Source organism: Oncorhynchus masou, chromosome 30 (genome assembly GCF_036934945.1).
Source record: "Oncorhynchus masou masou isolate Uvic2021 chromosome 30, UVic_Omas_1.1, whole genome shotgun sequence".
In the NCBI taxonomy this organism is placed as follows: Eukaryota; Metazoa; Chordata; class Actinopteri; order Salmoniformes; family Salmonidae; genus Oncorhynchus; species Oncorhynchus masou.
In genome coordinates, this window is record NC_088241.1 from 58,063,921 (window position 1) to 58,089,858 (window position 25,938).

General features: G+C 42.2%; 1 protein-coding gene across 2 annotated transcripts in view; it reads right to left on the reverse strand.

Moving 5' to 3' along the window:
* Positions 1 to 25,938, reverse strand: part of LOC135522871 (polypeptide N-acetylgalactosaminyltransferase 11-like) — a 34,058-nt gene that overhangs the window by 2,623 nt on the left and 5,497 nt on the right. For both annotated transcript variants that reach the window (XM_064949519.1, XM_064949521.1), the window contains exons 6-10: positions 17,856 to 17,973; positions 16,475 to 16,627; positions 13,418 to 13,636; positions 7,608 to 7,712; positions 1,384 to 1,521 (exon numbers count right to left, since the gene is read on the reverse strand). In XM_064949519.1, coding sequence (XP_064805591.1) covers positions 1,384 to 1,521; positions 7,608 to 7,712; positions 13,418 to 13,636; positions 16,475 to 16,627; positions 17,856 to 17,973 — 733 coding nt within the window. The remainder of the gene's footprint in view (positions 1 to 1,383; positions 1,522 to 7,607; positions 7,713 to 13,417; positions 13,637 to 16,474; positions 16,628 to 17,855; positions 17,974 to 25,938) is intronic.

Sequence of the window (25,938 nt, forward strand, 5' to 3'; positions counted from 1 at the left end):
AACTGTAACTAGGTCACTCGGGAACATCAATGTCATCTTGGTAAACTCCAATGTATAGGCCTTGTGTTTTAGGTTACTGTCTTGCTGAAAGGTGAATTTGTCTCTCAGTGTCTGTTGGAAAGCAGACTGAACCACTTTTTACTCTAGGACTTTGCCTGTGCTCTATTCAATTTATTTTTATCTTAAAAAACTCCCAGTCCTTGACGATGACAAGCATACTAATAACATGATGCAGCCACCACCATGCTTGAAAATATGAATAGTGGTACTCAGTGATATGTTGTTGGATTTGCATTCAGGACATAAATTTAATTAATAACTTCATCATGCTCAAAGGGATATTAAATGTCTGCTTACTATTTTTTTTCTACCATGAGGTGCCCTTCCTTGCGAGGCGTTCAAAACTTCCCTGGTCTCTGTGGTTGAATCTGGGTTTGAAATTCACTGCACGACTCAGGGACCTTACAGATAATAGTATGTGTGTGGTACAGAGATGAGGTAGTCATTCAAAAATCACATTGAACACTTATTGCATTCAGTGAGTCCATTTAACTTACTGTATGTGACTTTACTCCTTCACTTATTTAGGCTTGCCATAAAAGGGTTGACTACATTTCAGCTTTTCATTCATTTGTAAAAAGATAATTCCACTCGGACATTATGGGGTATTGTGTGTAGGCCAGTGACAAAAAAAATAATCTAAATGTAAAACATTTTAAATTTAGCCTCTAATGTCAAAGGTCAAGGGGTGTGAATACTTTCTGAAGGCGCTGTACAGAATGGAGGGAGAGGATAGAGACTACGTACATTATCTACTGCACCTAATGAAGGAGCCCACTGACGGTGGTTGAATAGAAGTGATTCCATCTCGTCATCATCATCATGATGCCCCGTGGTACCAGCGGTATGCACCAGTTAAATATCAGTACTGGTCTGATGATGGTAGCAGTCATTGCAACAGTTGCTATAGCCCTATTTTCTTCTATAGATGGGTTAGCTGACAACGTCAGGAAAACGATACGCACGCTTCAATGGGACAGAGGTCTGTTGTGATTTGGAATGGCCAGATAGCTAGCGAACATGACAAGAAGCTGCCATGTCATAGGTGGCTCATTTCAGCTAGATTTTTCTTGTTCTTGATACCATGTCTTGTTTTGACTGATCTACGTCTATGCTAATATGGCTAACCAACAACTGTAACAATGTATTTGTGAGCCAACAAGTGCTCATTGTGCAAATGTATTTATGTTTTCAAGTCAACAATCCAAGCCCCAGTAGTTGTGCATGTGTCAGTTGTTTCTAAACAACCAACCCATCTTTTATATACAGATATAGGGATGATTTGTGTATTCAGCAACAGCGTGGAGGCTCTAGCTAACTCACCCCCAGGGTCCACTGTTGGGAGCCCCCTGAGCCGTGACACTTCATGAGGCGGGGTGGGTCAGACGAGCGGATCTCCGACATGTCCAGACACAGCAGGCCGGCCAGGATGAACTCGTGCTCCTCATCATAGGCCCACTCCTGGGGAGGAAGAGGGAGGTAGGTTAGGGAGAGAGAGAGAAGAAGTATATACTGTATAAGGAAACCATGTCACGTGGTACAGACTCGAGTGAGGAATGTAAATTCATTTTAAAAAGCCTTTATTCCATATCCAATAGACTGTGTGGAATAAACCAGACTTTAAACTTTACCTACTCCCAATACTTAACAAAAAAGTTTCACGCCTCATTTGTCAGTAGACGACTTCACAAACAACCGTTCACAACCGAAGTTGTTGACCTCATCGTGTACCCAAGAACTGCTGCAGTAAGACAGAAGTTCAGATGGAAAGAGAATACAGAGCGAACCGCATGTGGCACAGTGCAGAACTGCAGTAGTTTCAGCTGAACTTCTACCCCACACAGACAAAGTGACTCACTCTGCACCATTTTTACACACACAGGAAAGTGGAAGAGCTTGTCTAATGGAAGTGTATTTTTTTTTAGTTGAGGCTTGAAAAGACAGAAGCTCTTCCAGTGGATGTGACCCTGATAGAGCCTGGGAGGGGGGATGTACTAGTACAGTTCATGTATTTCCAGGTTGAGATACTGCACTTTCCCCGTCGAGCCTGGGTACCCTCCTACAAAACAGTCATTGTAGCCATAAACAATGGTTGAAATAAGGTAATGAAAGCTAAGAAAGATTAGGAGATAGGAGGTTGAAATAGAACTCATTTCAGATTCTAGCACTAACCCTTATAACCATTGTCCATGTCGCCGGACTAACAGAAGCGTCAAAAAGAGGTCAGAATCATGTAAAGGTTCTATTATCACTGTAGGTCAATCAGAGGCTGGCAACATGAATAATGACTGCCAGTGATGCATACTAGACCGTATGATGGAGGCGAGGCAGAGTCTCACACAACCTATTTCTCCATCGCTAGGACGTTTCCCCAACCCAGATGGAGAATCTCCATGGAACTTTGTTTGAAGTACAGGAATAGGCTTAATCTGGATCGGGGGAACTAGTTTTGAGACGCTGCACCCACCTATGGAACACTTCCGCCTCTCGGGTGAAAAGTGACGGTGCTCGAGTGGTGTTTGTCAGACATTGAGACATACCGAAAATTGGACTTCTAACAAAATTGTCTGTAGCGTCCAAACGGTTTGGCATACAAACCCCTCTATGGAAAGATCAAATCAAATTGTATTTCTCACATGCGTCGAATACAACCAACAATGCAGTTTTAAGAAAAGTATTAACTAAAATAAACACATAAAAAATAAAGATGATAATAGAAAAAATAACAGTAGCGATGCTCTATACAGGGGGTACCGGTACAGAGTCAGTGTGGAGGCTATATACAGGGGGTACCGGTCCAGAGTCAGTGTGGAGGCTATATACAGGGGGTACCGGTACAGAGTCAGTGTGGAGGCTATATACAAGGGGTACCGGTACAGAGTCAGTGTGGAGGCTATATACAGGGGGTACCGATACAGAGTCAGTGTGGAGGCTATATACAGGGGGTACCAGGGGGTACAGAGTCAGTGTGGAGGCTATATAGTACAGAGTCAATGGGGCTATATACCGGTACAGAGTCAGTGTGGAGGCTATATACAGGGGGTACCAGGTCCAGAGTCAGTGTGTGGAGGCTATATACAGGGGGTACCAGTGTGGAGGCTATATACAGAGTCAGTGTGGAGGCTATATACAGAGTCAGTGGAGGGGGGGTACCGGTACAGAGTCAGTGTGGAGGCTATATACAGGGGGTACAGAGTCAGTGTGGAGGCTATATACAGAGTCAGATGTGGAGGATATATACAGGGGGTACAGTACAGAGTCACAGAGTCAGAGTCAGTGTGGAGGCTATATACAGGGGGGGTACAGAGTCCGTGTGGAGGATATATACAGGGTATTACAGTACAGAGTCAATGTGGAGGCTATATACAGGGGGTACCAGGGGTACAGAGTCGGTGTGGAGGCTATATACAGGGTGTACCGGTGTGGAGGTACAGAGTCAGAGTCGGTGTGGAGGCTATATACAGGGGGTACCGGTACAGAGTCAGTGTGGAGGCTATATACAGGGGGTACCGGTACAGAGTCAGTGTGGAGGCTATATACAGGGGGTACCGGTACAGAGTCCGTGTGGAGGATATATACAGGGTATTACAGTACAGAGTCAATGTGGAGGCTATATACAGGGGGTACCGGTACAGAGTCGGTGTGGAGGCTATATACAGGGTGTACCGGTACAGAGTCAATGTGGAGGCTATATACAGGGGGTACCGGTACAGAGTCTATATACAGGGGGTACCGGTACAGAGTCAATGTGGAGGCTATATACAGGTTATTACAGTACAGAGTCAGTGTGGAGGCTACATACAGGGGGAACCGGTACAGAGTCAGTGTGGAGCGATATACAGGGGGTACCGGTACAGAATCAGTGTGGAGGCTATATACAGGGGGTACCGGTACAGAGTCAATGTGGAGGCTATATACAGGGGGTACCGGTACAGAGTCAATGAGGAGGCTATATACAGGGGGTACAAATTAATAGTGTCATTCTCAAAGCTTTTGGCCACGACTGTACAGTTGAAGTCGGAAGTTTACATACACCTTAGACAAATACATTTAAACTCAGTTTTTCACAATTCCTGACATTTAATCTTAGTAAAAATTCCCTGTCTTAGGTCAGTTAGGATCACCACTATTTAAAGAATGTGAAATGTCAGAATAATTGAAGAGTGATTTATTTCAGCTTTTAATTCTTTCATCACATTCCCAGTGGGTCAGAAGTTTTCATACACTCAATTAGTATTTGGTAGTATTGCCTTTAAATTGTTTAACTTAGGTCAAACATTTCAGATAGCCTTCCACAAGCTTCCCACAATAAGTTGGGTGAATTTTGGCCCATTCCTCCTGACAGAGCTGGTGTAACTGAGTCAGGTTTGTAGGCCTCCTTGCTCGCACACGCGTTTTCAGTTCTGCCCACAAATTGTCTATAGGATTGAGGTCAGGGCTTTGTGATGGCCACTCCAATACCTTGACTTTGTTGTCCTAAAGCCATTTTGCCACAACTTTTGAAGTATGCTTGCGGTCATTGTCCATTTGGAAGACCCATTTGCGACCACGTTTTAACTTCCTGACTGATGTCTTCAGATGTTGCTTCAATATATCCACATAAGTTCCCTCCCTCATGATGCCATCTATTTTGTGAAGTGCACCACTCCCTCCTGCAGCAAAGCACGCCCACAACATGATGCTGCCACCCCCGAGCTTCACGGTTGGGATGGTGTTTTTCAGATTGCAAGCCTCCCCCTTTTTCCTCCAAACATAACAATGGAAATAATGGCCAAACAGTTCAATTTTTCAGACCAGGGGACATTTCTCCAAAAAGTAGTATCTTTGTCCCCATGTGCAGTTGTAAACCATGGTCTGGCTTTTTTATGGCGGTTTTAGAGTAGTGTCTTCTTCCTTGCTGAGCGGCCTTTCAGGTTATGTTGATATAGGACTCGTTTTACTGTGGATATAGATGCTTTTGTACCTGTTTCATCTAGCATCTTCACAAGGTTCTTTGCTGTTGTTCTGGGATTGATTTGCACTTTTTGCAGTTCGTTCATCTCTAGGGGACAGAATGCATCTCCCTCCTGAGCGGTATGACGGCTGCGTGGTCCCATGGTGTTTATACTTGAGTACTATTGTTTGTACAGAAGAACATGGTACCTTCAGTCGTTTGGAAATTGCTCCCAAGGATGAACCAGACTTGTGGACATCTACAATTTTATTTCTGAGGTCTTGGCTGATTTCTTTTGATTTCCCCATGATGTCAAGCAGAGGCACTGAGTTTGAAGATAGGCCTTGAAATACATCCACAGGAACACCTCCAATTGACTCAAATGATGTCAATAAGCCTATTAGAAGCTTCTAAAGCCATGCCATCATTTTCTGGAATTTTCCAAGCTGTTTAAAAGCACAGTCAACTTAGTGTATGTAAACTTCTTACCCACAGGAATTGTGATAGTAAATGAATCTGTATGTGAAAAATTACTTGTCATGCACAAAGTAGATGTCCTCACCGACTTGCCAAAACTATAGTTTGTTAAACCCTGTTAGAGATAGGGGGCAGTATTTCCCCTTTGGATGAATTGCGTGCCCATAGTGAACTGCATCAAAATCTGTCCTAAATTGCTAATATATGCATATTATTATTCATATTGGATAAAAAAACTCTGAAGTTTCTAAAACTGTTTGAATTATGTCTGTGAGTATAACAGAACTCACAGGGCAGGTAATCTTCCAAACAAGTTTTGAAATCCTGAAAGTTGGGGCAACTTTGACGTCATCGCCCCCTCCCTTCCCAACAAGTTATGGATCTGGAAACACTTCCTATGTCTTCCACTAGATGTCCTCATTCAGTAGAAAGTGTAATGGAGCATTTGCTGTGAACTTTGACCTAATGGGAAGGAAAGTCGTAAGTGTCGCAAACGATTTCCATTTTGTTGAGGAGCGTTTGAGTGCTTCGGCTGTTCCAATCAGCCCCAGATGAAAATGAATGGTCCGGTTGGAATGCTATTGGATCTATATGATTACAACATCCTGAAGATTGATTCTGCACTTAGTTTGACCAGTTTCATCGACCTGAAATATGTAATTTGGAAGTTTTGATGCAAAGTTATCCTGGACCAGAAGTAATTTTTTGGGCATATGAGCTGACAGTGGTAGCAAATGCTGCTTCTTGGACACTAGAATTTAACATTATGAAACAAAACTATTTATTGTTGAACTAGGACTCCTTGCACTACATTCTGATGGAAGATCATCAAAGGTAAGGGAATATTTATGTTGTAATTTTGTATTTCTGTTGACTCCAACATGGCTGAGAAATATTGTTATGTCTGAGCTCCGTCTCAGATTATTGCAATGTTAGGCTTTTTCCGTAAGGTTAAAAAAAATGTGACACAGCGGTTGCATTAAGAACCAGTGTATCTTTAGTCAAAGTTTATGATGAGTATTTCTGTTATCTGGCGTAGCTTTCTATAATTCCTCCGGATATTTTGGAGAATTTTCTGAACATGGCATCAATGTAAACTTTATGGAAGTTATGGAAATTTATGGATATAAAATGCATATTATCGAACAAAACATAAATGTACTGCGTAACATGTCATATGACTGTCATCTGATGAAGATTTTCAAGAGGTTAGTGATTGATCTTTTTTTAATCCTGCTTTTGTCATTTTATCTTTTGCTGGACAAAATGGCTACGTTTTTTCTTTGGTTTGGTGGTGGTCTAACATAAATATATGCTGTGTTTTTGCCGTAAAACATTTTAAAAATCTGACACGCTGGGTAGATGAACAAGGTGTTTATCTTTCATTTGAGGTATTGGACTTGTTAATGTGTGGAGGTTAAATATTTCTAAGAATATTTTTGCATTCCCTGCGCAACCGTTTCAGCTGAACGGGGGGGGTGGGGGGGGGGTGGAGTTCCTGTAGGGGAACCCATAGCCTCAAGAAGTTTTAACAAGTTATTTGTGGAATGGTTGAAAAACGTTTTAATGACTCCAACCTAAGTGTATGTAGACTTCTGACTTAAACTGTATCTCTCAGATATAAGACAGACACTGAAGAACAAACTTCCTTTTAGAATTATTTTGTTCCATGTAGTGAATCTATTATTCAATGCCTTTGTATGGGCTAATAGCAAGCAGTAAGGACAATTAATATATTTTGGTGATACTTCAAGGGGTCTTAATATTCTAAATCAAATAGTAAAATAATTCCATATAGCTTAGTTGCACCCCCCACCCGCGGCTTAGACAGGGCTTAGATTCTTGTGGGTTAAAGTGTTGATAAGCAGAGAGACCAGTAGAGGATATTTCACAGTATTGTGCCGACCCAAACCATGCTCTTTTCAGTTAATATCGTACAGTGTAGGGTCAGACTGATTTCTTTCCACACCTGTTATCAGGGCAGGTCAGCTTGCTTTTAGAATGCTGAGTCGTGCTTGAAAGTGCAATGTGGAAAGACAATATTTCTAGCACAGTATGGTTTGGCCCTACAGATTATATAATGTCCAAGGCAGAGGTGGGGTGGGGGCGGGGGGTGCTAATATGTTAGTTAGTGTACCTGTTCTGGGTTGTGAGTGTCACAGGACCTCAGCACCACGGCACCCCCCTTCTGGCTGGACCTCCCCTGGGCCACCAGACACTTGTCAGCCTTCAGGTTCCGCAGCTACAGAGAAAGAAAAGGAGAAGTGAGCGGTCTAAGGTGAAGACACTGTTGCGTTCCAGGTCATCTTTATTGCAGCCTGGCTGCGCATCTGAGAACATTGCTATGTTATATTAATGTGGTTCTGGCTTCAGATCTTGAGATCTGATAATCTGCACTGTGCGATTGCAAAAAAAAAAAAAAAATGCCCATAAACTCAATCCATGATAAATGGATAAAAACCAACTGAAGTTACACTGGTTAAAAGTTTTACAACACCTACTCATTCAAGGGTTTTTCTTAATTTCTTTTACCATTTTATACATTGTAGAATAATAGTGAAGACATCAAAACTGAAATAACACATATGGAATCATGTACCAACCAAAAATGTGTTAAACAAATCAAAATGTATTTTATATTTGAGATGCTTCAAATAGCCAATAGGGTAGTCCTATTTGAAGCATCTGGATTTGGATTTGTTTGACACTTTTTTGGTTACTACATGATTCCATATGTGTTATTTCATAGTATTGAAGTCTTCACTATTATTCTACAATGTAGAAAATAGTAAAAAAAAATAAAGAAAAACCCTTGAATGAGTAGGTGTTCTAAAACTTTTAACCAGTAGCGTATGTCCATACTCCAGACTATGCCACTGGAATGTACAATAGACCAACACCCACTCCTCTGAATCGACAAGACAAGAATATTTAAAATGTCCTTATTCTATTGAGGGACCTCATTTCTAAGCCTATTTCCATAACCTTATTGATATCTTCAGAAAACCAGGTATGTTAAAGCTGGAATACTTAAAGGTGAAACTTCTTATTTGTCCACCCACCCACCACCCGCGGCGCTCCACCGGCGCTCCCTACCTCTGCTTCGTCAACAAAGCAAAATAAATAACAATGGTTGTGGGGCAGACAGTGTATGGATTGTGGATTCCATATTTAAGAAATCACTATGAAGTTTCCTTCCAGACTAACTAGAATATGAATGTCCTCCCAGGTAGACGGATGTAGCAGAGCTGTCTGTGGTTTATCAATATGAAATACATACAGGGCATTTGGAAAGTATTCAGACCTTTACCTTTTTTCACATTTTGTTACGTTACAGCCTTATTCTAAAATAGTTTACCCCCCCCCCCAATCTACACACAATACCCCAAAATGAAAAAGCACAAACAGTTTGGCATTTTTGCTCATTTATTAAAAAAAATGAACTGAAATATCCCATTTACGTAAGTATTCAGACCTTTAACTCACTACTTTGTTGGGTATGACACTACAAGCTTGGCACACTTGTATTTGGAGAGTTTCTCACATTCTTCTCTGCAGATCCTCTCAAACTCTGTCAGATTGGATGGGGAGCGTCACTGCACAGCTTTTTTCCGGTCTTCCCAGAGATGTTCATTTGGGTTCAAGTCCGGGCTCTGGCTGGGTCATTCAAGGACATTCAGAGACTTGTTCCAAAGCCACTCCTGCGTTTGGGTTCAAGTCCGGGCTCTGGCTGGGTCATTCAAGGACATTCAGAGACTTGTTCCAAAGCCACTCCTGCGTTGTCTTGGCTGTGTGCTTAGGGTCGTTGTCCTGTTAGATGGTGAACCTTCACCCCAGTCTGAGGCCCTGAGGGCTCTGGAGCAAGTTTTCATCAAGGATCTCTCTGTACTTTGCTCTGTTCATCTTTCCCTCAATCCTGACAAGTCTCCCTGTCCCTGCCGCTGAAAAACATCCCCACAGCATGATGCTGCCACCACCATGCTTCACCGTAGGGATGTATTGGCCAGGTGATGAGCAGTGCCTGGTTTCCTCCAGACGTGACACTTGGCAGTCAGGCCAAAGAGTTCAATCTTGGTTTCATCAGACCAGAGAACCATGTTTCTCGTGGTCTGAGAGTCCTCCAAGCGGGCTGTCATGTGCCTTTTACTGAGGTGTGGCTTCCGTCTGGCCACTCTACCATGAAGGCCTGATTGGTGAAGTGCTGCAGAGATGGTTGTCCTTCTGGAAGGTTCTCCCATCTCCACAGAGGAACTCTGTCAGAGTGATCATCGGGTTCTTGGTCAGGCCCTTCTCCCCCGATTGTTCAGTTTGGCCGGGCGGCCAGCTCTAGGAAAAGTTTTGGTGGTTCCAAACTTCTTCCATTTAAGAATGATGGAGGCCACTATGTTCTTGGTGACCTTCAATAGTGCAGAAATGTTTTGGTAAACTCCCCCAGATCTGTGCCTTGAGACAATCCTGTCTCGGAGCTCTGGATAATTCCTTCGACCTCATGGCTTGGTTTTTGCTCTAACATGCACTGTCAACTGTGGGTCCTTATAAAGACAGGTGTGAGCATTTCCAAATCATGTCCAATCAATGGATTTTACCCCAGGTGGACTCCAATCAAATTGTAGAAACATTAAGGATGATCAATTGTAACAGGATGCACCTGAGGCCAATTTTGAGGCTCGTAGCAAAGAGCCTGAATACTTAAGTAAATAAGGTTATTTGTTTTTATTCTTAATAAATTTGCCAAAAAATCTAAACACCTGTTTTTGCTTTGTCAGCATGCGGTATTGTGTGTAGATTGAGGAAAATATTTAATTTAATCAATTTTAGAATAAAAAATACATATATATATATATACCTTTATATATATAACCTTTATATAAGTACTAGGCAAGTCAGTTACAAATTCTTATTTACAATGACAGCCTACCCCAGCCAAACCCTAACGACGTTGGGCCAATTGTGCGCTGCCCTATGGGACTCCCAATCACAGCCGGTTGTGATACAGCCTGGAATTGAACCAGGGTCTGTTGTGACCCCTCTAGCACTGAGATGCAGTGCCTTAGATGGCTGCCCCACATTTTGTTACATTACAGAATAAGGCTGTAACATAACAAAATGTGAAAAAAGGGAAGGTGTCTAACTTGTAACTCAGTCTGTTTGAAGCGGAAGTTCTGAACCTGTAAGTGGTATGTGTCTTTTCATCCTGGAGACTGAAGCTCCTTCATGACTTTCTCAACACCACGCTGCCCCCTGTTGACTGGATATGGCATTTTTTCAATTAATTTATTTTTCTTCTTATTTCATTTAAGTGCAGTATGTAACGTTGTATTGATCATTTTTGCTTTCCCTTGGCTTTTGAAGAATGTTCAGGTATTTCTTCGTTGCAATCTTAGAACTACTTTCAAACCCTAAAGAAACATGCGTGGGAACAGGGAATATTGTTTACAACTTCCGAGGACCCCTAGTCCATCAGGAGGCATCTACAGTTTGTATACAGAGAAGGTGCTTCACTGACAGTAAACAAGTAACTTTATTTAATTTATAACTATAAATATGTCAGAGGGCTACTTGCATGTGAATGATGTACACAATTACACCTTAAAAACGAACATACATTCCTTGAGGTTTATTTTTAATTTCAGGCTTCATGTTATTGCCTCTAGATGGCAGGGGTTGACAGCCAACAACACACGGTTTTAACAAAGTAACCATGTTAAAACTTCTTATGGCTGCAGGGGCAGAATTGAGTAGCTTGGATGAAAGGTGCCCAGAGTAAACGGTCTGCTCCTCAGTCCCAGTTGCTAATATATGCATAGTATTATTAATATTGGATAGAAAACACTCTGAAGTTTCTAAAACTGTTTGAATGATGTCTGTGAGTGTAACAGAACTCATATGGCAGCCAAAAACTTGAGAAGAACTCCAAACAGGAAGTGGGAAATCTGAGGTTGGTCGATTTTCAACCTGCCCCTATTGAATACACAATGGGATATGGATAAAGTTGCATTTCCACTAGATGTCAACCGTCTTTAGAAACTTGAATGAAGCTTCTACTGTGTTGTGGAGCCGGATGGGAGCTCTTTGAGTCAGTGGTCTGGCAGAGAGCCAGGTCCTGGTCATGCACATTTCACATGATAGCGACCTGCTTTCCATTGCTTCTCTACAGACATAGGAATTCTCCGGTTGGAACTTTATTGAAGATTTATGATAACAACATCCTAAAGATTGATTCTATACTTAGTTTGACAAGTTTCAACCTGTAATATAACTTTTTGTCCAACGTTCGGATGGACTGCACGAGCGTTTGGATTTGTGTACTAAACGCGCAAACAAAAGTAGCTACTTGGACATAAATAATGGACATTATCGAACAAATCAAGCATTTACAGTGCCTTGCGAAAGTATTCGGCCCCCTTGAACTTTGCGACCTTTTGCCACATTTCAGGCTTCAAACATAAAGATATAAAACTGTATTTTTTTGTGAAGAATCAACAACAAGTGGGACACAATCATGAAGTTGAAAGACATTTATTGGATATTTCAAACTTTTTTAACAAATCAAAAACTGAAAAATTGGGCGTGCAAAATTATTCAGCCCCTTTACTTTCAGTGCAGCAAACTCTCTCCAGAAGTTCAGTGAGGATCTCTGAATGATCTAATGATGATAAATACAATCCACCTGTGTGTAATCAAGTCTGTATAAATGCACCTGCACTGTGATAGTCTCAGAGGTCCGTTAAAAGCGCAGAGAGCATCATGAAGAACAAGGAACACACCAGGCAGGTCCGAGATACTGTTGTGAAGAGGTTTAAAGCCGGATTTGGATACAAAAAGATTTCCCAAGCTTTAAACATCCCAAGGAGCACTGTGCAAGCGATAATATTGAAATGGAAGGAGTATCAGACCACTGCAAATCTACCAAGACCTGGCCGTCCCTCTAAACTTTCAGCTCATACAAGGAGAAGACTGATCAGAGATGCAGCCAAGAGGCCCATGATCACTCTGGATGAACTGCAGAGATCTACAGCTGAGGTGGGAGACTCTGTCCATAGGACAACAATCAGTCATATATTGCACAAATCTGGCCTTTATGGAAGAGTGGCAAGAAGAAAGCCATTTCTTAAAGATATCCATAAAAAGTGTCGTTTAAAGTTTGCCACAAGCCACCTGGGAGACACACCAAACGTGGAAGAAGGTGCTCTGGTCAGATGAAACCAAAATTGAACTTTTTGGCAACAATGCAAAACGTTATGTTTGGCGTAAAAGCAACACAGCTCATCACTCTGAACACAACATACCCACTGTCAAACATGGTGGTGGCAGCATCATGGTTTGGGCTTTATTTTCTGCTCCAACATGGCAGATAATTTTATTTATTTTCTGAGTGCCGTCTCAGATTATTGCATGGTTTGCTTTTTCCATAGTTTTATTGAAATCTGACACAGCGGTTGCATTAAGGAGAGGTATATCTATATTTCCATGTCTAACAATTGTATTTATAATGAGTATTTCTGTAAAATTATTATGGCTCTCTGCAATATCACTGGATATTTTTGGAACTAGTGAACGTAACGCGCCCATTGTATACTGAGATTTTTTAAATATAAATATGAACTTTATCAAACAAAACATACATGTATTGTGTAACATGAAGTCCTATGAGTGTCATCTGATGAAGATCATCAAAGGTTAGTGATTCATTTTATCTCTATTTGTGACTCATCTCTTTGGCTGGATTTCTGTTGTATTGAATTTAGCGCCCTGCACATTCACTGGCTGTTGTCATATCGATCCCGTTAACGGGATTGCAGCCTTAAGAAGTTTTAACCTGTTTCCAGATCTGTTTGTGCTGTATAGCCAACTCCTATGGTTGATGGGACCATATGAGTTGGATATACTGCAAAAACTGATCTGGGACCAGTTTAGCATTAGCTCAACTTCACTTTATCATCTTACCCGGCCTCTCTGCAACACTTTTGGCCGGCGGAGGCCCTTGTTGACGAACACAGCCTGCTGGGGCTTGTTGTGGGGCGAGGCAACCTGCATCTCGGGGTAGATGGTGTCCAGGTACCACTTGAAAGAGCGACACTGCAGCCGTTGGCGCACCGCCTGCCGCTCGCTGATGTCACCGTAGGCACGTTCCCGGAGTTCTGGCCGCAGGTTTAAGTACTGCTCCTGATTGGACGAGACACAAGACAGGAAATAGGTGAGATTGATGACATACACTCAGTTGATTGCTATTGAAATGTTCAATGCCAGTACACACCCCTTAATACATTTAAAATAGCTGTATCTCTGTCGTCTGTAAAAGTGCAGAGTTTACAGGGTAGATCAGGTTCTAAAGTCAATTTGTAAACAAACGTATCAGAAAAATTGAATAAACCAGATACAAACTACTGTAGAGAGTCATTCAGAAATATTTCTAGTAATGAACTGGAATCTTGACAAGTCAACAGTACTCCTAGTTGTTCCACCCTCTCTTAGGTCATGAAAACAGCTTGCATTGTCTGGGTGGTAAGACTCAAAATAAGTATTTCAGAGGTAAGATTGAAAACGGTTTAATATATCTTGATTTAGGCCGGCTATTTTCACGGAAACTAAACTTGTCCCAATCTCTGATTAGTGTGGAGATGGAAAAGTTAGAACTGGGCAACCCAAATTTCATCTTAAAGGGAAAATCCACTCAAAAACGATCATTGCATATTGAATCATCTTGATAATAAGGCAGGTGACACTGCATCTTGAAAACTTCACTGCCAACATGCAAAAAAAAATAGGACTGTATCAAGAGTGGACTAATGAAAAACATATCCTAAAAAATAACCCTCTAGAAGATTTTAACTGCTGGGAACTTAAGCTTGATTTCATTTGCACACAAAACAAATCATACAATGATGAAAAGACCTGTGTGTTGTCCTTGTTAATGCAGAGCTCCAACTTCTTAATCATATCCTCAATTTTGTCCCGCACACTGAATAAAGTTGCAGAGAATCCCTGTAATCTGAGATTCAGATCATTCAGATGAGAAAAAACATCACCCAGATAGGCCACTGTAGTTTCCAAAAAGCCTTTCAAGCTGTCAGGCATTCCCTTGACAGCAAGAGCCTCTCGGTGGATGCTGCAGTGTACCCAAGAGGCATCGGGAGCCGCTACTTGCACGCGCGTTACTGCTCCACTACGTCTCCCTGTCATGGCTTTAGCGCCATCAGTACAGATACCAACACATCTTGACCACTAAAGTCCATTTGATGTCACAGCTGTCCAGTACTTTAAAAAATATCCTCTCCTGTTGTCCTGGTTTCCAGTGATTTGCAGAGGAGGATGTCTTCCTTAATTGACTCCCCATAAACATAACAGACATATACCAGGAGCTGTGCCAGGCCCACCACGTCTGTTGACTCATCCAGCTGTAACACATAGAATTCACTGGCTTGTATGCAAACCAGTAATTGTTTCAAAACATCTCCTGATGCGTCATGAAACAGTGTTGTTTGATGAAGAAATTGTCTGTATAGTTTTTTGGGCCTTTTCCACCAGCATTGTTCCAGCCATATCCGCAGCAGCAGGAATAATGAAGTCATCCACAATAGTATGGGGTTTGCCTGTCCTAATCACTCGGTAGCTCACCATATAAGACGCTTCTAGCCCCTTCTAATTAATGGGATCTGTTGCTTTTATAAATGTCTTACTACTTGAAAGTAATTAATTCTCGCTCAAAAAACTCCTGTGGCTTATGTTCAAATGGTCATGTTTTGTTTCTAAATGTCTGCGCAAGAGTGAAGGTTTCATCGAGTTGTGAGTACTTTTGCACATATAATACACTGTGACTGAGGAAAGGCACTACTCCCAATATAAGTGAACCCCAAATCAATGTAGTTCTCATCATATTGGCACCTCTTCGATGGTCCAACGTCCCTGTCTGTTGTTCGGTGCTTTCCCGGGTAAGGGGGCAGTAGCTCTTCAGCTGCATCAGAGTCATAACTGTCAGGGTCCATGCTAGTTGGGCTAACAACACATGTAGAATTACTGATGCTAGCATTGGATGTGCTCGTGGAAGCAGAACAACTTGTGTCGTTGACAGGTGCAGGTGTAGTACTGCTGGTAGTAGCAGTACTACCAGTAGAGCTGGTATGTGTCTCTATGAACATGGGCCTTACTAAATGGACTGTTTGAAAATGTGAAGAAATTATTAATATATATATTTTTTTTAAATGTGAATCACATTTTTATTTGGTGTACCCCTGACGACATTGCACGTACCCCTGTTTGGGAATACCTGAACTACACTGTTGAATTAACAATTCAGAGTAAGGGAAGGCAATTTACGTATCACACTCTTAGTTCAATGTCCGGTAAATCATTTCAAAGTGGAAGGTGGGAAAGAGCACAGAAGAGAGACGAGACTAAGCAGCACAAACCTTCCCGAAAACATTGGCTCTCTCTTGTGGAGACATCTAAGTAATAACAATTACGTAAGTAATTCATCATATCCAAGGCCTCTACTGTTTAGTTTGGAAACAACAACTGTTCACACACTGAGGGGGAATGATGAGAAAACAAATTCAGACTCACTAGTACATTGACGTGTGTGAATGGGAGATCTCTCAGGAGAACCCAAACAACGCAATTGGCTTCCTTTCCAATTAGGTTGGCTATTTTCAGACTGTGGAAAGCAATTATAGCTCTTTGTAGCTTGGAAAGGAACAAACATCAGTGTGCTAATAAAGACAGAGCTGAGAGTGGTTAGAAGAAATGCTGATCTCATCGGATGTTTAGTTTGCTTGCGGTCATAACAGGAGCCTAAGGAAAAGGTTATGATTTTAAAAAGGCTAAACTGATCCTAGATCAGCACTCCTATTCTGATACACTGAATACGGGCCCATATGCGTGCTGGATTTAATACAAACCCAGTTTAATGGATTTTAATTTCAGGCCCTGAACCAATAGAGAATGGGTGATTTTATAAACTGGATTTCAGTTGTGTGTAATTAGTGCTATCGCCCTCTGAGGTACCTTGTATTCATCCATCCATACGTGGGCCAATCGCAGGGAGTTGTGGGCCATGGTGTCCTGACCTCCGGGTGACCCGTAAGGCCGGCGTTTACGGAATATATGACCCACCCGCGCACAGGGGATGATCAGGAGCTGGCCACCACACATCCAGATCTGATAAAGAGAAAGTCATATGAGCATTTGACTTCTTGGTTCGAGCGCCAGGACACTTCAACGAGGCTATATTGTTTGTATGTTAAAAATACCCTTTCACTAAATCCATGGGGCAGGGAGCAAGAAAGAGTACAGACTACGTGGCCAAGTATCCTACAATGAAAACCACTCAATCACCGGGTGAGCACACGTCGTTGCCACAACCCTAATGCCCCCCTTCTCCAAACACAACCCCTTCCCCCATAACACCTCAACATCTAGACCTGAATAAACCAACAGTCCACAGTAGAAGCCCGTCGTAGTTCTTCTAAGAAAGTTCCGTTTTGGGAAACGCTAGGACATAGGACTTAATTCAATGACCATAATGAATTAATAAGAGTAGTACAAGTCTGGCCAAACATTAGCTCCACTCCCCATTGCTCGAGAGCCATATGATTAATGCAATCTGACAATGTTCCACATACCTAACATTCCCTTACTGAAGTCATATATTGGACTCTGTTTTCAAACAGGGTAACATTGCAAAACATGAGAAGGCAGCCTTGCCAAGAATATTAAACAGGACTGGAAGAGAAATGTCCAACTCTGATGTGGTAAAAGCAAGAGAAGTAAAAACACTGAGGCGAGACAGGGAAATTGATGTTGGATGGATTCATGTAGCAAGTCAATATGCAGTTGCTCGTCTGCTGAGATCCAACTCAACTGGACCAAAACGTAATGTTGAGAAATAAAACTGCCTTTGGCTGTCGGTTATGACATTTTATTTCATTCTGTATTTTTCTTAAGGGGGAAAAGCTTGTTTAAGTCTGCTGAGGCAAAGCATTAGAAGAAACGTGCCAAAACGTGGGTAAATAAACCAACTGTCTTGAGCTCATGGTGAGTGGTTGACATGTCATAGCTCATTTGACCAGGTGCGTGCGTGTAAATTTGGCAGCCACCCTAAAATAGAAATTACATTTTTCAACTGAAAGTCTGGGTGTTCTATGTTTACAGAGTCATTCAGCAGATGCTCTTATCCAGAGCGACTTACAGGAGCAATTAGGGCACAGACTTTTCACCTAGTCCGATACGGGATTGAACTAGCAACCTTTCGATTACTGGCCCAATGCTCTTAACCGCTAGGCTACCTGCCACCCTATGTGTTACTTTGGGAACATCTGCACCCTTCCTAAGAATAAAATGTAGCAGTAATGCAGTAAGTGTGATGGTGTGTGGCCCTTTAACTTACCCGGAAGGAGATCTCAAGGTTCTCACCACCCCAGATGTCCATGCCACTGTCGTATTGGCCCAGCTCGTTAAAGTACTTCCTGTCCATGGCAAACAGACCACCTGCCATGGTGGGAGACCTTGGGCAAGGAGTGGGAGTGAAAAGACAGAATGTGAGTCTGCATTCTAGCTACTACAATATCCTTTGAAGTAGCACTGGCATCGAGACACTAAGGCTGAGTTCACACAGGCAGCCCAATTCTGATCTTTTGCCCAATAATTGGCAGAAGGTCTGATTGGTCAAAAGACCAATTATTGGCAAAAGATCTGATCTCATTGGGCAAAATACCAATTATTAGCATCTGATTGGGCTGCCTAAAGACACATCCTAAGATGTAAGATGAGTCTGGCAACCAGACAGATTGTGTCAGAAAATTACTGATTGAGCCAAAGGTTTTTCAATGGGAGTCAACTGTTGATGGACAATAGACAACAGAGATGACTGTCCTTCAAAAAATGCACAATATGTTGGCCTTTGTGCGTATGCAACTCGTCCAAAAAGAGTTGAACTTCTGATGACAGACCGTGATGAATGCGTATCTGATTTCCTATGTTTTCTCTGTGCGACCGTAGCCTTATATCCTTATGTAAAGCCCAGAGCACAAGCATGTGAGAGAAACTAAGAGGCAGTGTAAACAAATACAACGGGTTGTCCGAGTAGCCCTTTAGGCTAAAGCCAGCCTATGCCATAGTAATGGATTTAAAGCACCCGGGCCTCTTCAAAACGGGGATCGATTCAGTCCCTAGAACCAGGCGTGCTACTACGGCCACTAATTAGCTTTCACACGTGAGGGAGATGGGTGAAGTCTAGTCTACATCAGATGGCCTTTATTGATACAGTATCAGGTTCGTGCACACTGGGAGCCCATTCAAATTAAATGGGGGAAAATAAAAAAGCCAATCGAATTGAGCTTTAAGGAGACATTTCCAGGACATAATAGCATAGGGCAGGCCAGCCTAAAACAACATAATAATACAAAATAAACAACAAATAGGCTTTACTGTTTTTTCTGCATCTATAATGTGTCTACAGCTTGGAGTTTGCAGTTTGGGGGTATTCCTTTCCACAGCTCAAATTAGTATTTGAGATGATTGGACATAGTGCCTTACATAAATATTAAGACCTCCTTTTGTTACAAATAGGGATTAAAAATTATTTGTCAATCTATACAAAATACTAAAATACTCTGTCAAGGTGGACGGTCACACGGAGTTGTGGTTGAACGACGATATTATCAACATACAGCTGGCTGGTTATATACTGTATTGGCAGGATAGAACAGCGGTGTCTGGTAAGACAAGGTGCGGCGGGCTATGTATTTTTGTAAATAACAGCTGGTGTACGATATCTTAGAAAGTCTCAAGGTTTTGCTCGCCTGAGGTAGAGTATCTCATGATAAGCTGTAGAACACACTCTCTAACCAGAGAGTTTATCTGTATTTTTTGTAGCTGTCTACATTCCACCACAGACTGATGCTGGCACTAAGACCGCACTCAATGAACCTTATTCCGCCATAAGCAAACAGGAAAACACTCAACCAGAGGCAGCGCTCCCAGTGGCTGGAGACTTTAATGCAGGGAAACTTACATATGTTTTACCAAATTTCTATTAGCATGTTAAATGTGCACCAGAGGAAAAAGAACTCTGGACCACCTATACTCCACACACAGAGTCGCATACAAAGCTCTCCCTCGACCTCCATTGGGCAAATCTGACCATCATTCTATCCTCCTGATTCCTGCATACAAGAAAAAATTTAAGCAGGAAGCACCAGTGACTCGATCAAAAACAAAAGTGGTCAGATGAAGCAGATGCTAAGCTGCAGGACTGTTTTGCTAGCACAGACTGGAATATGTTCCAGGATTCCTCCGATGGCATTGAGGAGTACACCACATTGGCTTCATCAATAAGTGCATCAATGACGTCGGCACCACAGTGACCGTATGTACATACCCCAATTAGAAGCCATGGATTACAGGCAACATCCGCACTGAGCTCAAGGCTAGAGGTGACACTTTCAAGGAGCGGGATTCTAACCTTATAAGAAATCCCGCTTATGCCCTCCAACGAACCGTTGGATCGAATCGTACTACACCGGCTCTGACGCTCGTCGGATGTGGCAGGGCTTGCAAACCATTACAGACTACAAAGGGAAGCACAGCCGAGAGCTGCCCAGTGACACGAGCCTACCAGACGAGATAAACTCCTTCTACGCTCGCTTTGAGGCAAATAACACTGAAACATGCATGAGAGCACCAGCTGTTCCGAAAGACTGTGTGATCACGCGGTCCGCAGCCGATGTGAGTAAGACCTTTAAACAGGTCAACATTCACAAGGCCGCAGGGCCAGACGGATTACGAGGAGGACGCGTACTGCGAGCATGCGCTGACCAACTGACAAGTGTCTTCACTGACATTTTCAAACCCCTTCCTAGACCTAGTCCAGAAATCCTAGACACAGTCCAATTTGCATACCGCCTTGACAGATCCACAGATGATGCCAACTCTATTGCACTCCACACTGCCCTTTCCCACCAGGACAAAAGGAACACTTATGTGAGAATGCTAATCATTGACTACAGCTCAGCATTCAACACCATAGTGCCCTCAAAGCTCATCAATAAGCTAAGGACCTTGGGACTAAACACCTCCCTGTGCAACTGGATCCTGGACTTCCTGACGGGCCGGCTCCAGGTGGTAAGGGTAGGTAACAACAAATCCGCCATGCTGATCCTCAAAACAGGGGACCCTCAGGGGTGCGTGCTCAGTCCCCTTCAGTCCCTGTTCACTCATGACTGTACGGCCAGGCACGACAACACCATCATTAAGTTTGCCGATAACGCAATAGTGGTAGGCCTGACCACCGACAACAACGAGACAGCCTATAGAGAGAGGTCAGAGACCTGGTGCCCGGACAACAACCTCTCCCCTGAACGTGATCAAGACAAATGAGATGATTGTGGACTACAGGAAAAAGAGGACCGAGCACGCCCCCCTTCTCATCGACGAAGCTGTAGTGGAGCAGGTTGAGAGCTTCAAGTTCCTTGGTGTCCAAATCACCAACAAACTAACATGGTCCAAGCACACCAAGACAGTTGTGCAGAGGGCACGACAAAACCTATTCCCTCTCAGGAGACTGAAAAGATTTGGCATGGGTCCTCAGATCCTCAAAAGGTTCTACAGCTGCACCATCGAGAGCATCCTGACTGGTTGCATCACTGCCTGGTATGGCAATTTCTCGGCCTCCGACTGCAAGGCACTACAGAGTGTAGTGCGTACGGCCAAGCTTCCTGCCATCTTGGACCTCTATTCCAGGCAGTGTCAGAGGAAGGCCCTAAAAATTGTCTAAGACTCCAGCCACCCTAGTCATAGACTGTTCTCTCTGCAACCGCACAGCAAGCTGTACCGGAATACCAAGTCTAGGTCCAAGAGGCTTCTAAACAGCTTATACCCCCAAGCCATAAGACTCCTGAACATCTAATCAAATGGCTATCCAGACTAATTGTATTGCTCCCCAATCTTTTACACCGCTGCTACTCTCTGTTGTTATCATCTATGCATAGTCACTTTAATAACTCTAATAGTACCTCGACTAACCGGTGCCCCCGAACATTGACTCTGTACGAGAACCCCTCTAAATATACTCTCGCTATTGTTGTTACTTTTATTCTTATTCTAAAAAAATATATGTTTTACCACATTGTTCGTTTGGGGCTCATAAGTAAGCATTTCACTGTATTCGGCGCATGTGACTAATACAATTTGATTTGATAACCCTTCCTCGACCCATACATACAACATCTGTAAAGGTCACTCAGTCAAGTAATGAATATCAAGCACCAATTCAACTACAAAGAGCTTTTAGAGCCACAAAGAATGACAGTGATTGGAAGATGGGTAACAATAACAAATCAGACATTGATTCTCTCGTCAAGTTAATAATTATGCTCTGGATTATATATTAAACCAAAGATACAGTTGTCCTTCTGAACTGAGCTGCAAGACAGGAATGAAACTGCTCAGGGATGTTACCATGAGGCCATTGGTGATTCTAAAACATCCTTGTAGTGACTCCACAATAATGACCTAAAAGACAAGTGAAAATAATACAAATATACAGAATATAAAATATTCCAAAACATGCAAATTGTATGCAACAAAGCACCAAAGTAATACTGGAAAAAACCTGAGCAACCAGGGGAGAAGGGCCTTGGTCAGGGAGGTAACCAAGAACCCGATGAGAGTCCAGAGTTCCTCTGTGGAGATGGGAGAACCTTCCAGAAGGACAACCATCTCTGAAGAACTCCACCAATCAGGCCTTCATGGAAACGTGGTCACTCCTCAGAAAAAGGCACATGACAGAATGCTTGGAGTTTGCCAAAAGGCACCTAATGACTCTCAGATCATGAAAAAGAAGATTATCTGGTCTGATGAAACCAAGATTGAACTCTTTGGCCTGAATACCAATCATCCCGTCTGGAGGAAACCTTGCACCGCTCATCACCTGGCCATTACCATCCCTACGGTGAAGAATTGTGGTGGCAGGTTTCACGCTGTGGTGATGATTTCAGTAGCAGGCACTGGGAGACTAGTCAAGATCAAGGCAAAGATGAACAGATGAAAACCTGCTCCAGACTGCTCAGGACCTCAGACTGGGGCGAAGGTTCACCTTCCAACAAGACAATGACCTTAAGCAAACAGCCAAGACAACGCAGGAGTGGCATCAGGACAAGTCTCTGAATGTTCTTGAGTGGCCCAACCAGAGCCCGGACTTGTGACCTGAAAATAGCTGTGCAGCAACGCTCCCCATTCAACCTGACAGAGCTTGAGAGGATATGCAGAGAAAGATGGGAGAAACTCCACAAATACAGGTGTGCCAAGCCTGTGTTTCATACTCGAGGATGTAAATGCTGCCAAAAATGCTTCAACAAAGTATTGAATAAAGGGTCTTAATACTTACGCAAATGTGATATAAAAATAGAGATTTATAAATAAATTAGCTAAAATTTCTAACCTGCTTTGTGTGTAGATTGATGGGGGAAAAACAATTCAATCAATTTTAGAATAAGGCTGTAACCTTAGAAAATGTGGAAAAGGTCAAGGTGTCGGAATACTTTCCGAAGGCACCATATACAGTTGAAGTCGAAAGTTTACATAGACCTTAGACAAATACATTTAAACTCAGTTTTTCAAAATTCCTGATATTTAATCCGGGTAAAAATTCCCAGTCTTAGGTCAGTTATTTATTTATTTTAAGAATGTGAAATGTCAGAATAATAGTAGAGATAATATTTTATTTCATCACATTCCCAGTGGGTCAGAAGTTTACATACACTCAATTAGTTTTTGGTAGCATTGCCTTTAAATTGTTTAACTTGGGTCAAATGTTTCGGGTAGCCTTTCACAAGCTTCCCACGATAAATTGGGTGAATTTTGGCCCATTCCTCCTGACAGAGGAGGAATGCTCGCACACGCTTTTTCAGTTCTGACCACAAACTTTCTATTAGATTGGGGTCAGGACTTTGTGATGGCCACTCCGATACCCAATACCTTGACTCTGTTGTCCATAAGCCATTTTGCCACAACTTTGGAAGATGCTTGGGGTCATTGTCCATTTAGAAGACCCATTTGCGACCAAGCTTTAACTTCCTGACTGATGTCTTCAGATGTTGCTTCAATACATCCACATAATTTTCCCTCCTCATAATGCCATCTACTTTGTGAAGTGCACCAGTCTCTCCAGCAGCAAAGCACCCCAACAACATGATGCTGCCACCCTCGTGCTTCACGGTTGGGATGGTGTTCTTCAGCTTGCAAGCTTCCCTCCTTCTCCTCCAAACATAACGATGGTCATTATGGCCAAACAGTTCTATTTTTGTTTCATCTGGCCAGAGGACATTTCTCCAAAAAGTACAATCTTTATCCCCATGTCCAGTTGCAAACCGTAGTCTGGCTTTTTTATGGCAATTTTGGAGCAGTGGCTTCTTCCTTGCTGAGTGGCCTTTCAGGTTATGTCGATATAGGACTTCTTTTACTGTGGATATAGATACTTTTGTACCTGTTTCCTTCAGCATCTTCACAAGGTCATTTGCTGTTGTTCTGGGATTGATTTGCAATTTTGGCACCAAAGTAGGTTCATCTCTAGGAGACAGAACGCTTCTCCTGCCTGAGCAGTATGACGGCTGTGTGGTCCCATGCTGTTTATACTTGCGAACTATTGTTTGTACAGATGAACGTGGTACCTTCAGGCATTTGGAAATTGCCTTCAAGGATGAATCAGACTTGTGGAGGTCTACACATCTACACATGATTTATTTTGATTTCCCCATGATGTCAAGCAGAGGCACAGAGTTTGAAGGTAGACCTTGAAATACACCCAGAGGTACACCTCCAATTGACTCAAATTCTGTAAATGCGCCTATCAGAAGCTTCTAAAGCCATGACATGAATGTGAATTATAAGTGAAATAATCTGTCTATAAACAATTGTTGGAAAAATTACTTGTGTCATGCACAAAGTAGATGTCCTAACCGACTTGCCAAAACTATAGTTTGAAATTTGTGGAGTGGTTGAAAAACGTGTATGTAAACTTCCGACTGCAACTGTAGGTCTGAATCGACAATATGGCAGATGTTGAAAAGCCATAACACCTACGTTTCTTCAACAATAGGTTATGGTCAATAATATCAATGGCTGCAGTGAAATCTAACAGTACAGTTCCCACAATCTTATTATTATCAATTTCTTTCAACCAATCATCAGTCATTTGTGTCAGTGCAGTATATGTTTAGTGCCCTTCTCCATAAGCACGCTGAAAGTCTGTTGTTAATTTGTTTGCAGAGAAATAGCATTGTATTTGGTTAAACACAATTTTTCCCAACAGTTCGCTAAGAGCTGGCAGTAAGCTGATAGGTCTGCTGTTAGAACCAGTAAAGGCCGCTTTACCACTCCTGGGTAGAGGAATTACTTTGTCTTCCCTCCAGGCCTGAGGACAAAGATTTTCCTCTAGACTCAAATTAAAGATATGACAGATAGGAGTGGCTATAGTCAGCTACCATCCTCAGTAGCTTTCCATCCAAGTTGTCAATGCCAGGTTTGCATGATTGATCATTTTTCCACCTCTCCCACACTAACTTTACAAAATTCAAACTTGCAAAACTTTTCTTTCATTATTTGTTTTTTTAAATTCATGAATATGATAGCGCTGTTCATTGTTGGCATTTCCTGCCTAAGTTTGCACACTTTGCCAATGAAGTAATCATTAAAATAATTGGCAACATCAAATGGTTTTGTGATGAATAAGCCCTCTGATTCGATGACAGTTGAATTTGTCTTTCTGCCCATAATTTCCTTTAAAGTACTCCAACGTTTTTTCCCCATCATTCTTTATATCATTAATCTTGGCATCATAACAGTTTCTTATTTTTGTTGAGTTTCGTCACATAATTTCTCAATGTGCATTAAGTCATCCAGTCAGATGTGCAGCCAGACTTATTAGCCACTCTTTTTGCCCCATCTCTTTCAACCATACAGTTTTTAAATTCCTCTTTAATCCATTAAGCCTTAACAGTTGCACGTTTATCAATAATTGGAAGAAGCAATTTTATAAATTAATCAAGTGCAGCATCTGGATGCTCCTTATTAATCACATCTGACCAACAAATATTTTTTAACATCATCCACATAAGAGTCACAGCAAAATCTTTTGTATGATCTCTTATACACTATTTTAGGCCCAGCTGTTGGAACTTTGGTTTTCCTGGATATAGCCACTATATTGTGATCACTGCATCCAATGGGAACGGATACAGCTTTAGAACAAAGTTCTATAGTATTACTAAAAATGTGATTGATACATGTGGGTTATCTTGTTCTTGAAGTGTTTGTAAACACCCTGGTTGATTGATTATTAACCTGAACCAGATTAAAGGCACTGGTCACAGTGATGCTTCCTCTTGAGTCGACAGCTTGATGAAAACCGGGCAATATTCAGGTCCCGAAGAAAGTAAACCTCTGTTTACATCACCTACACTATCAAGCAATTC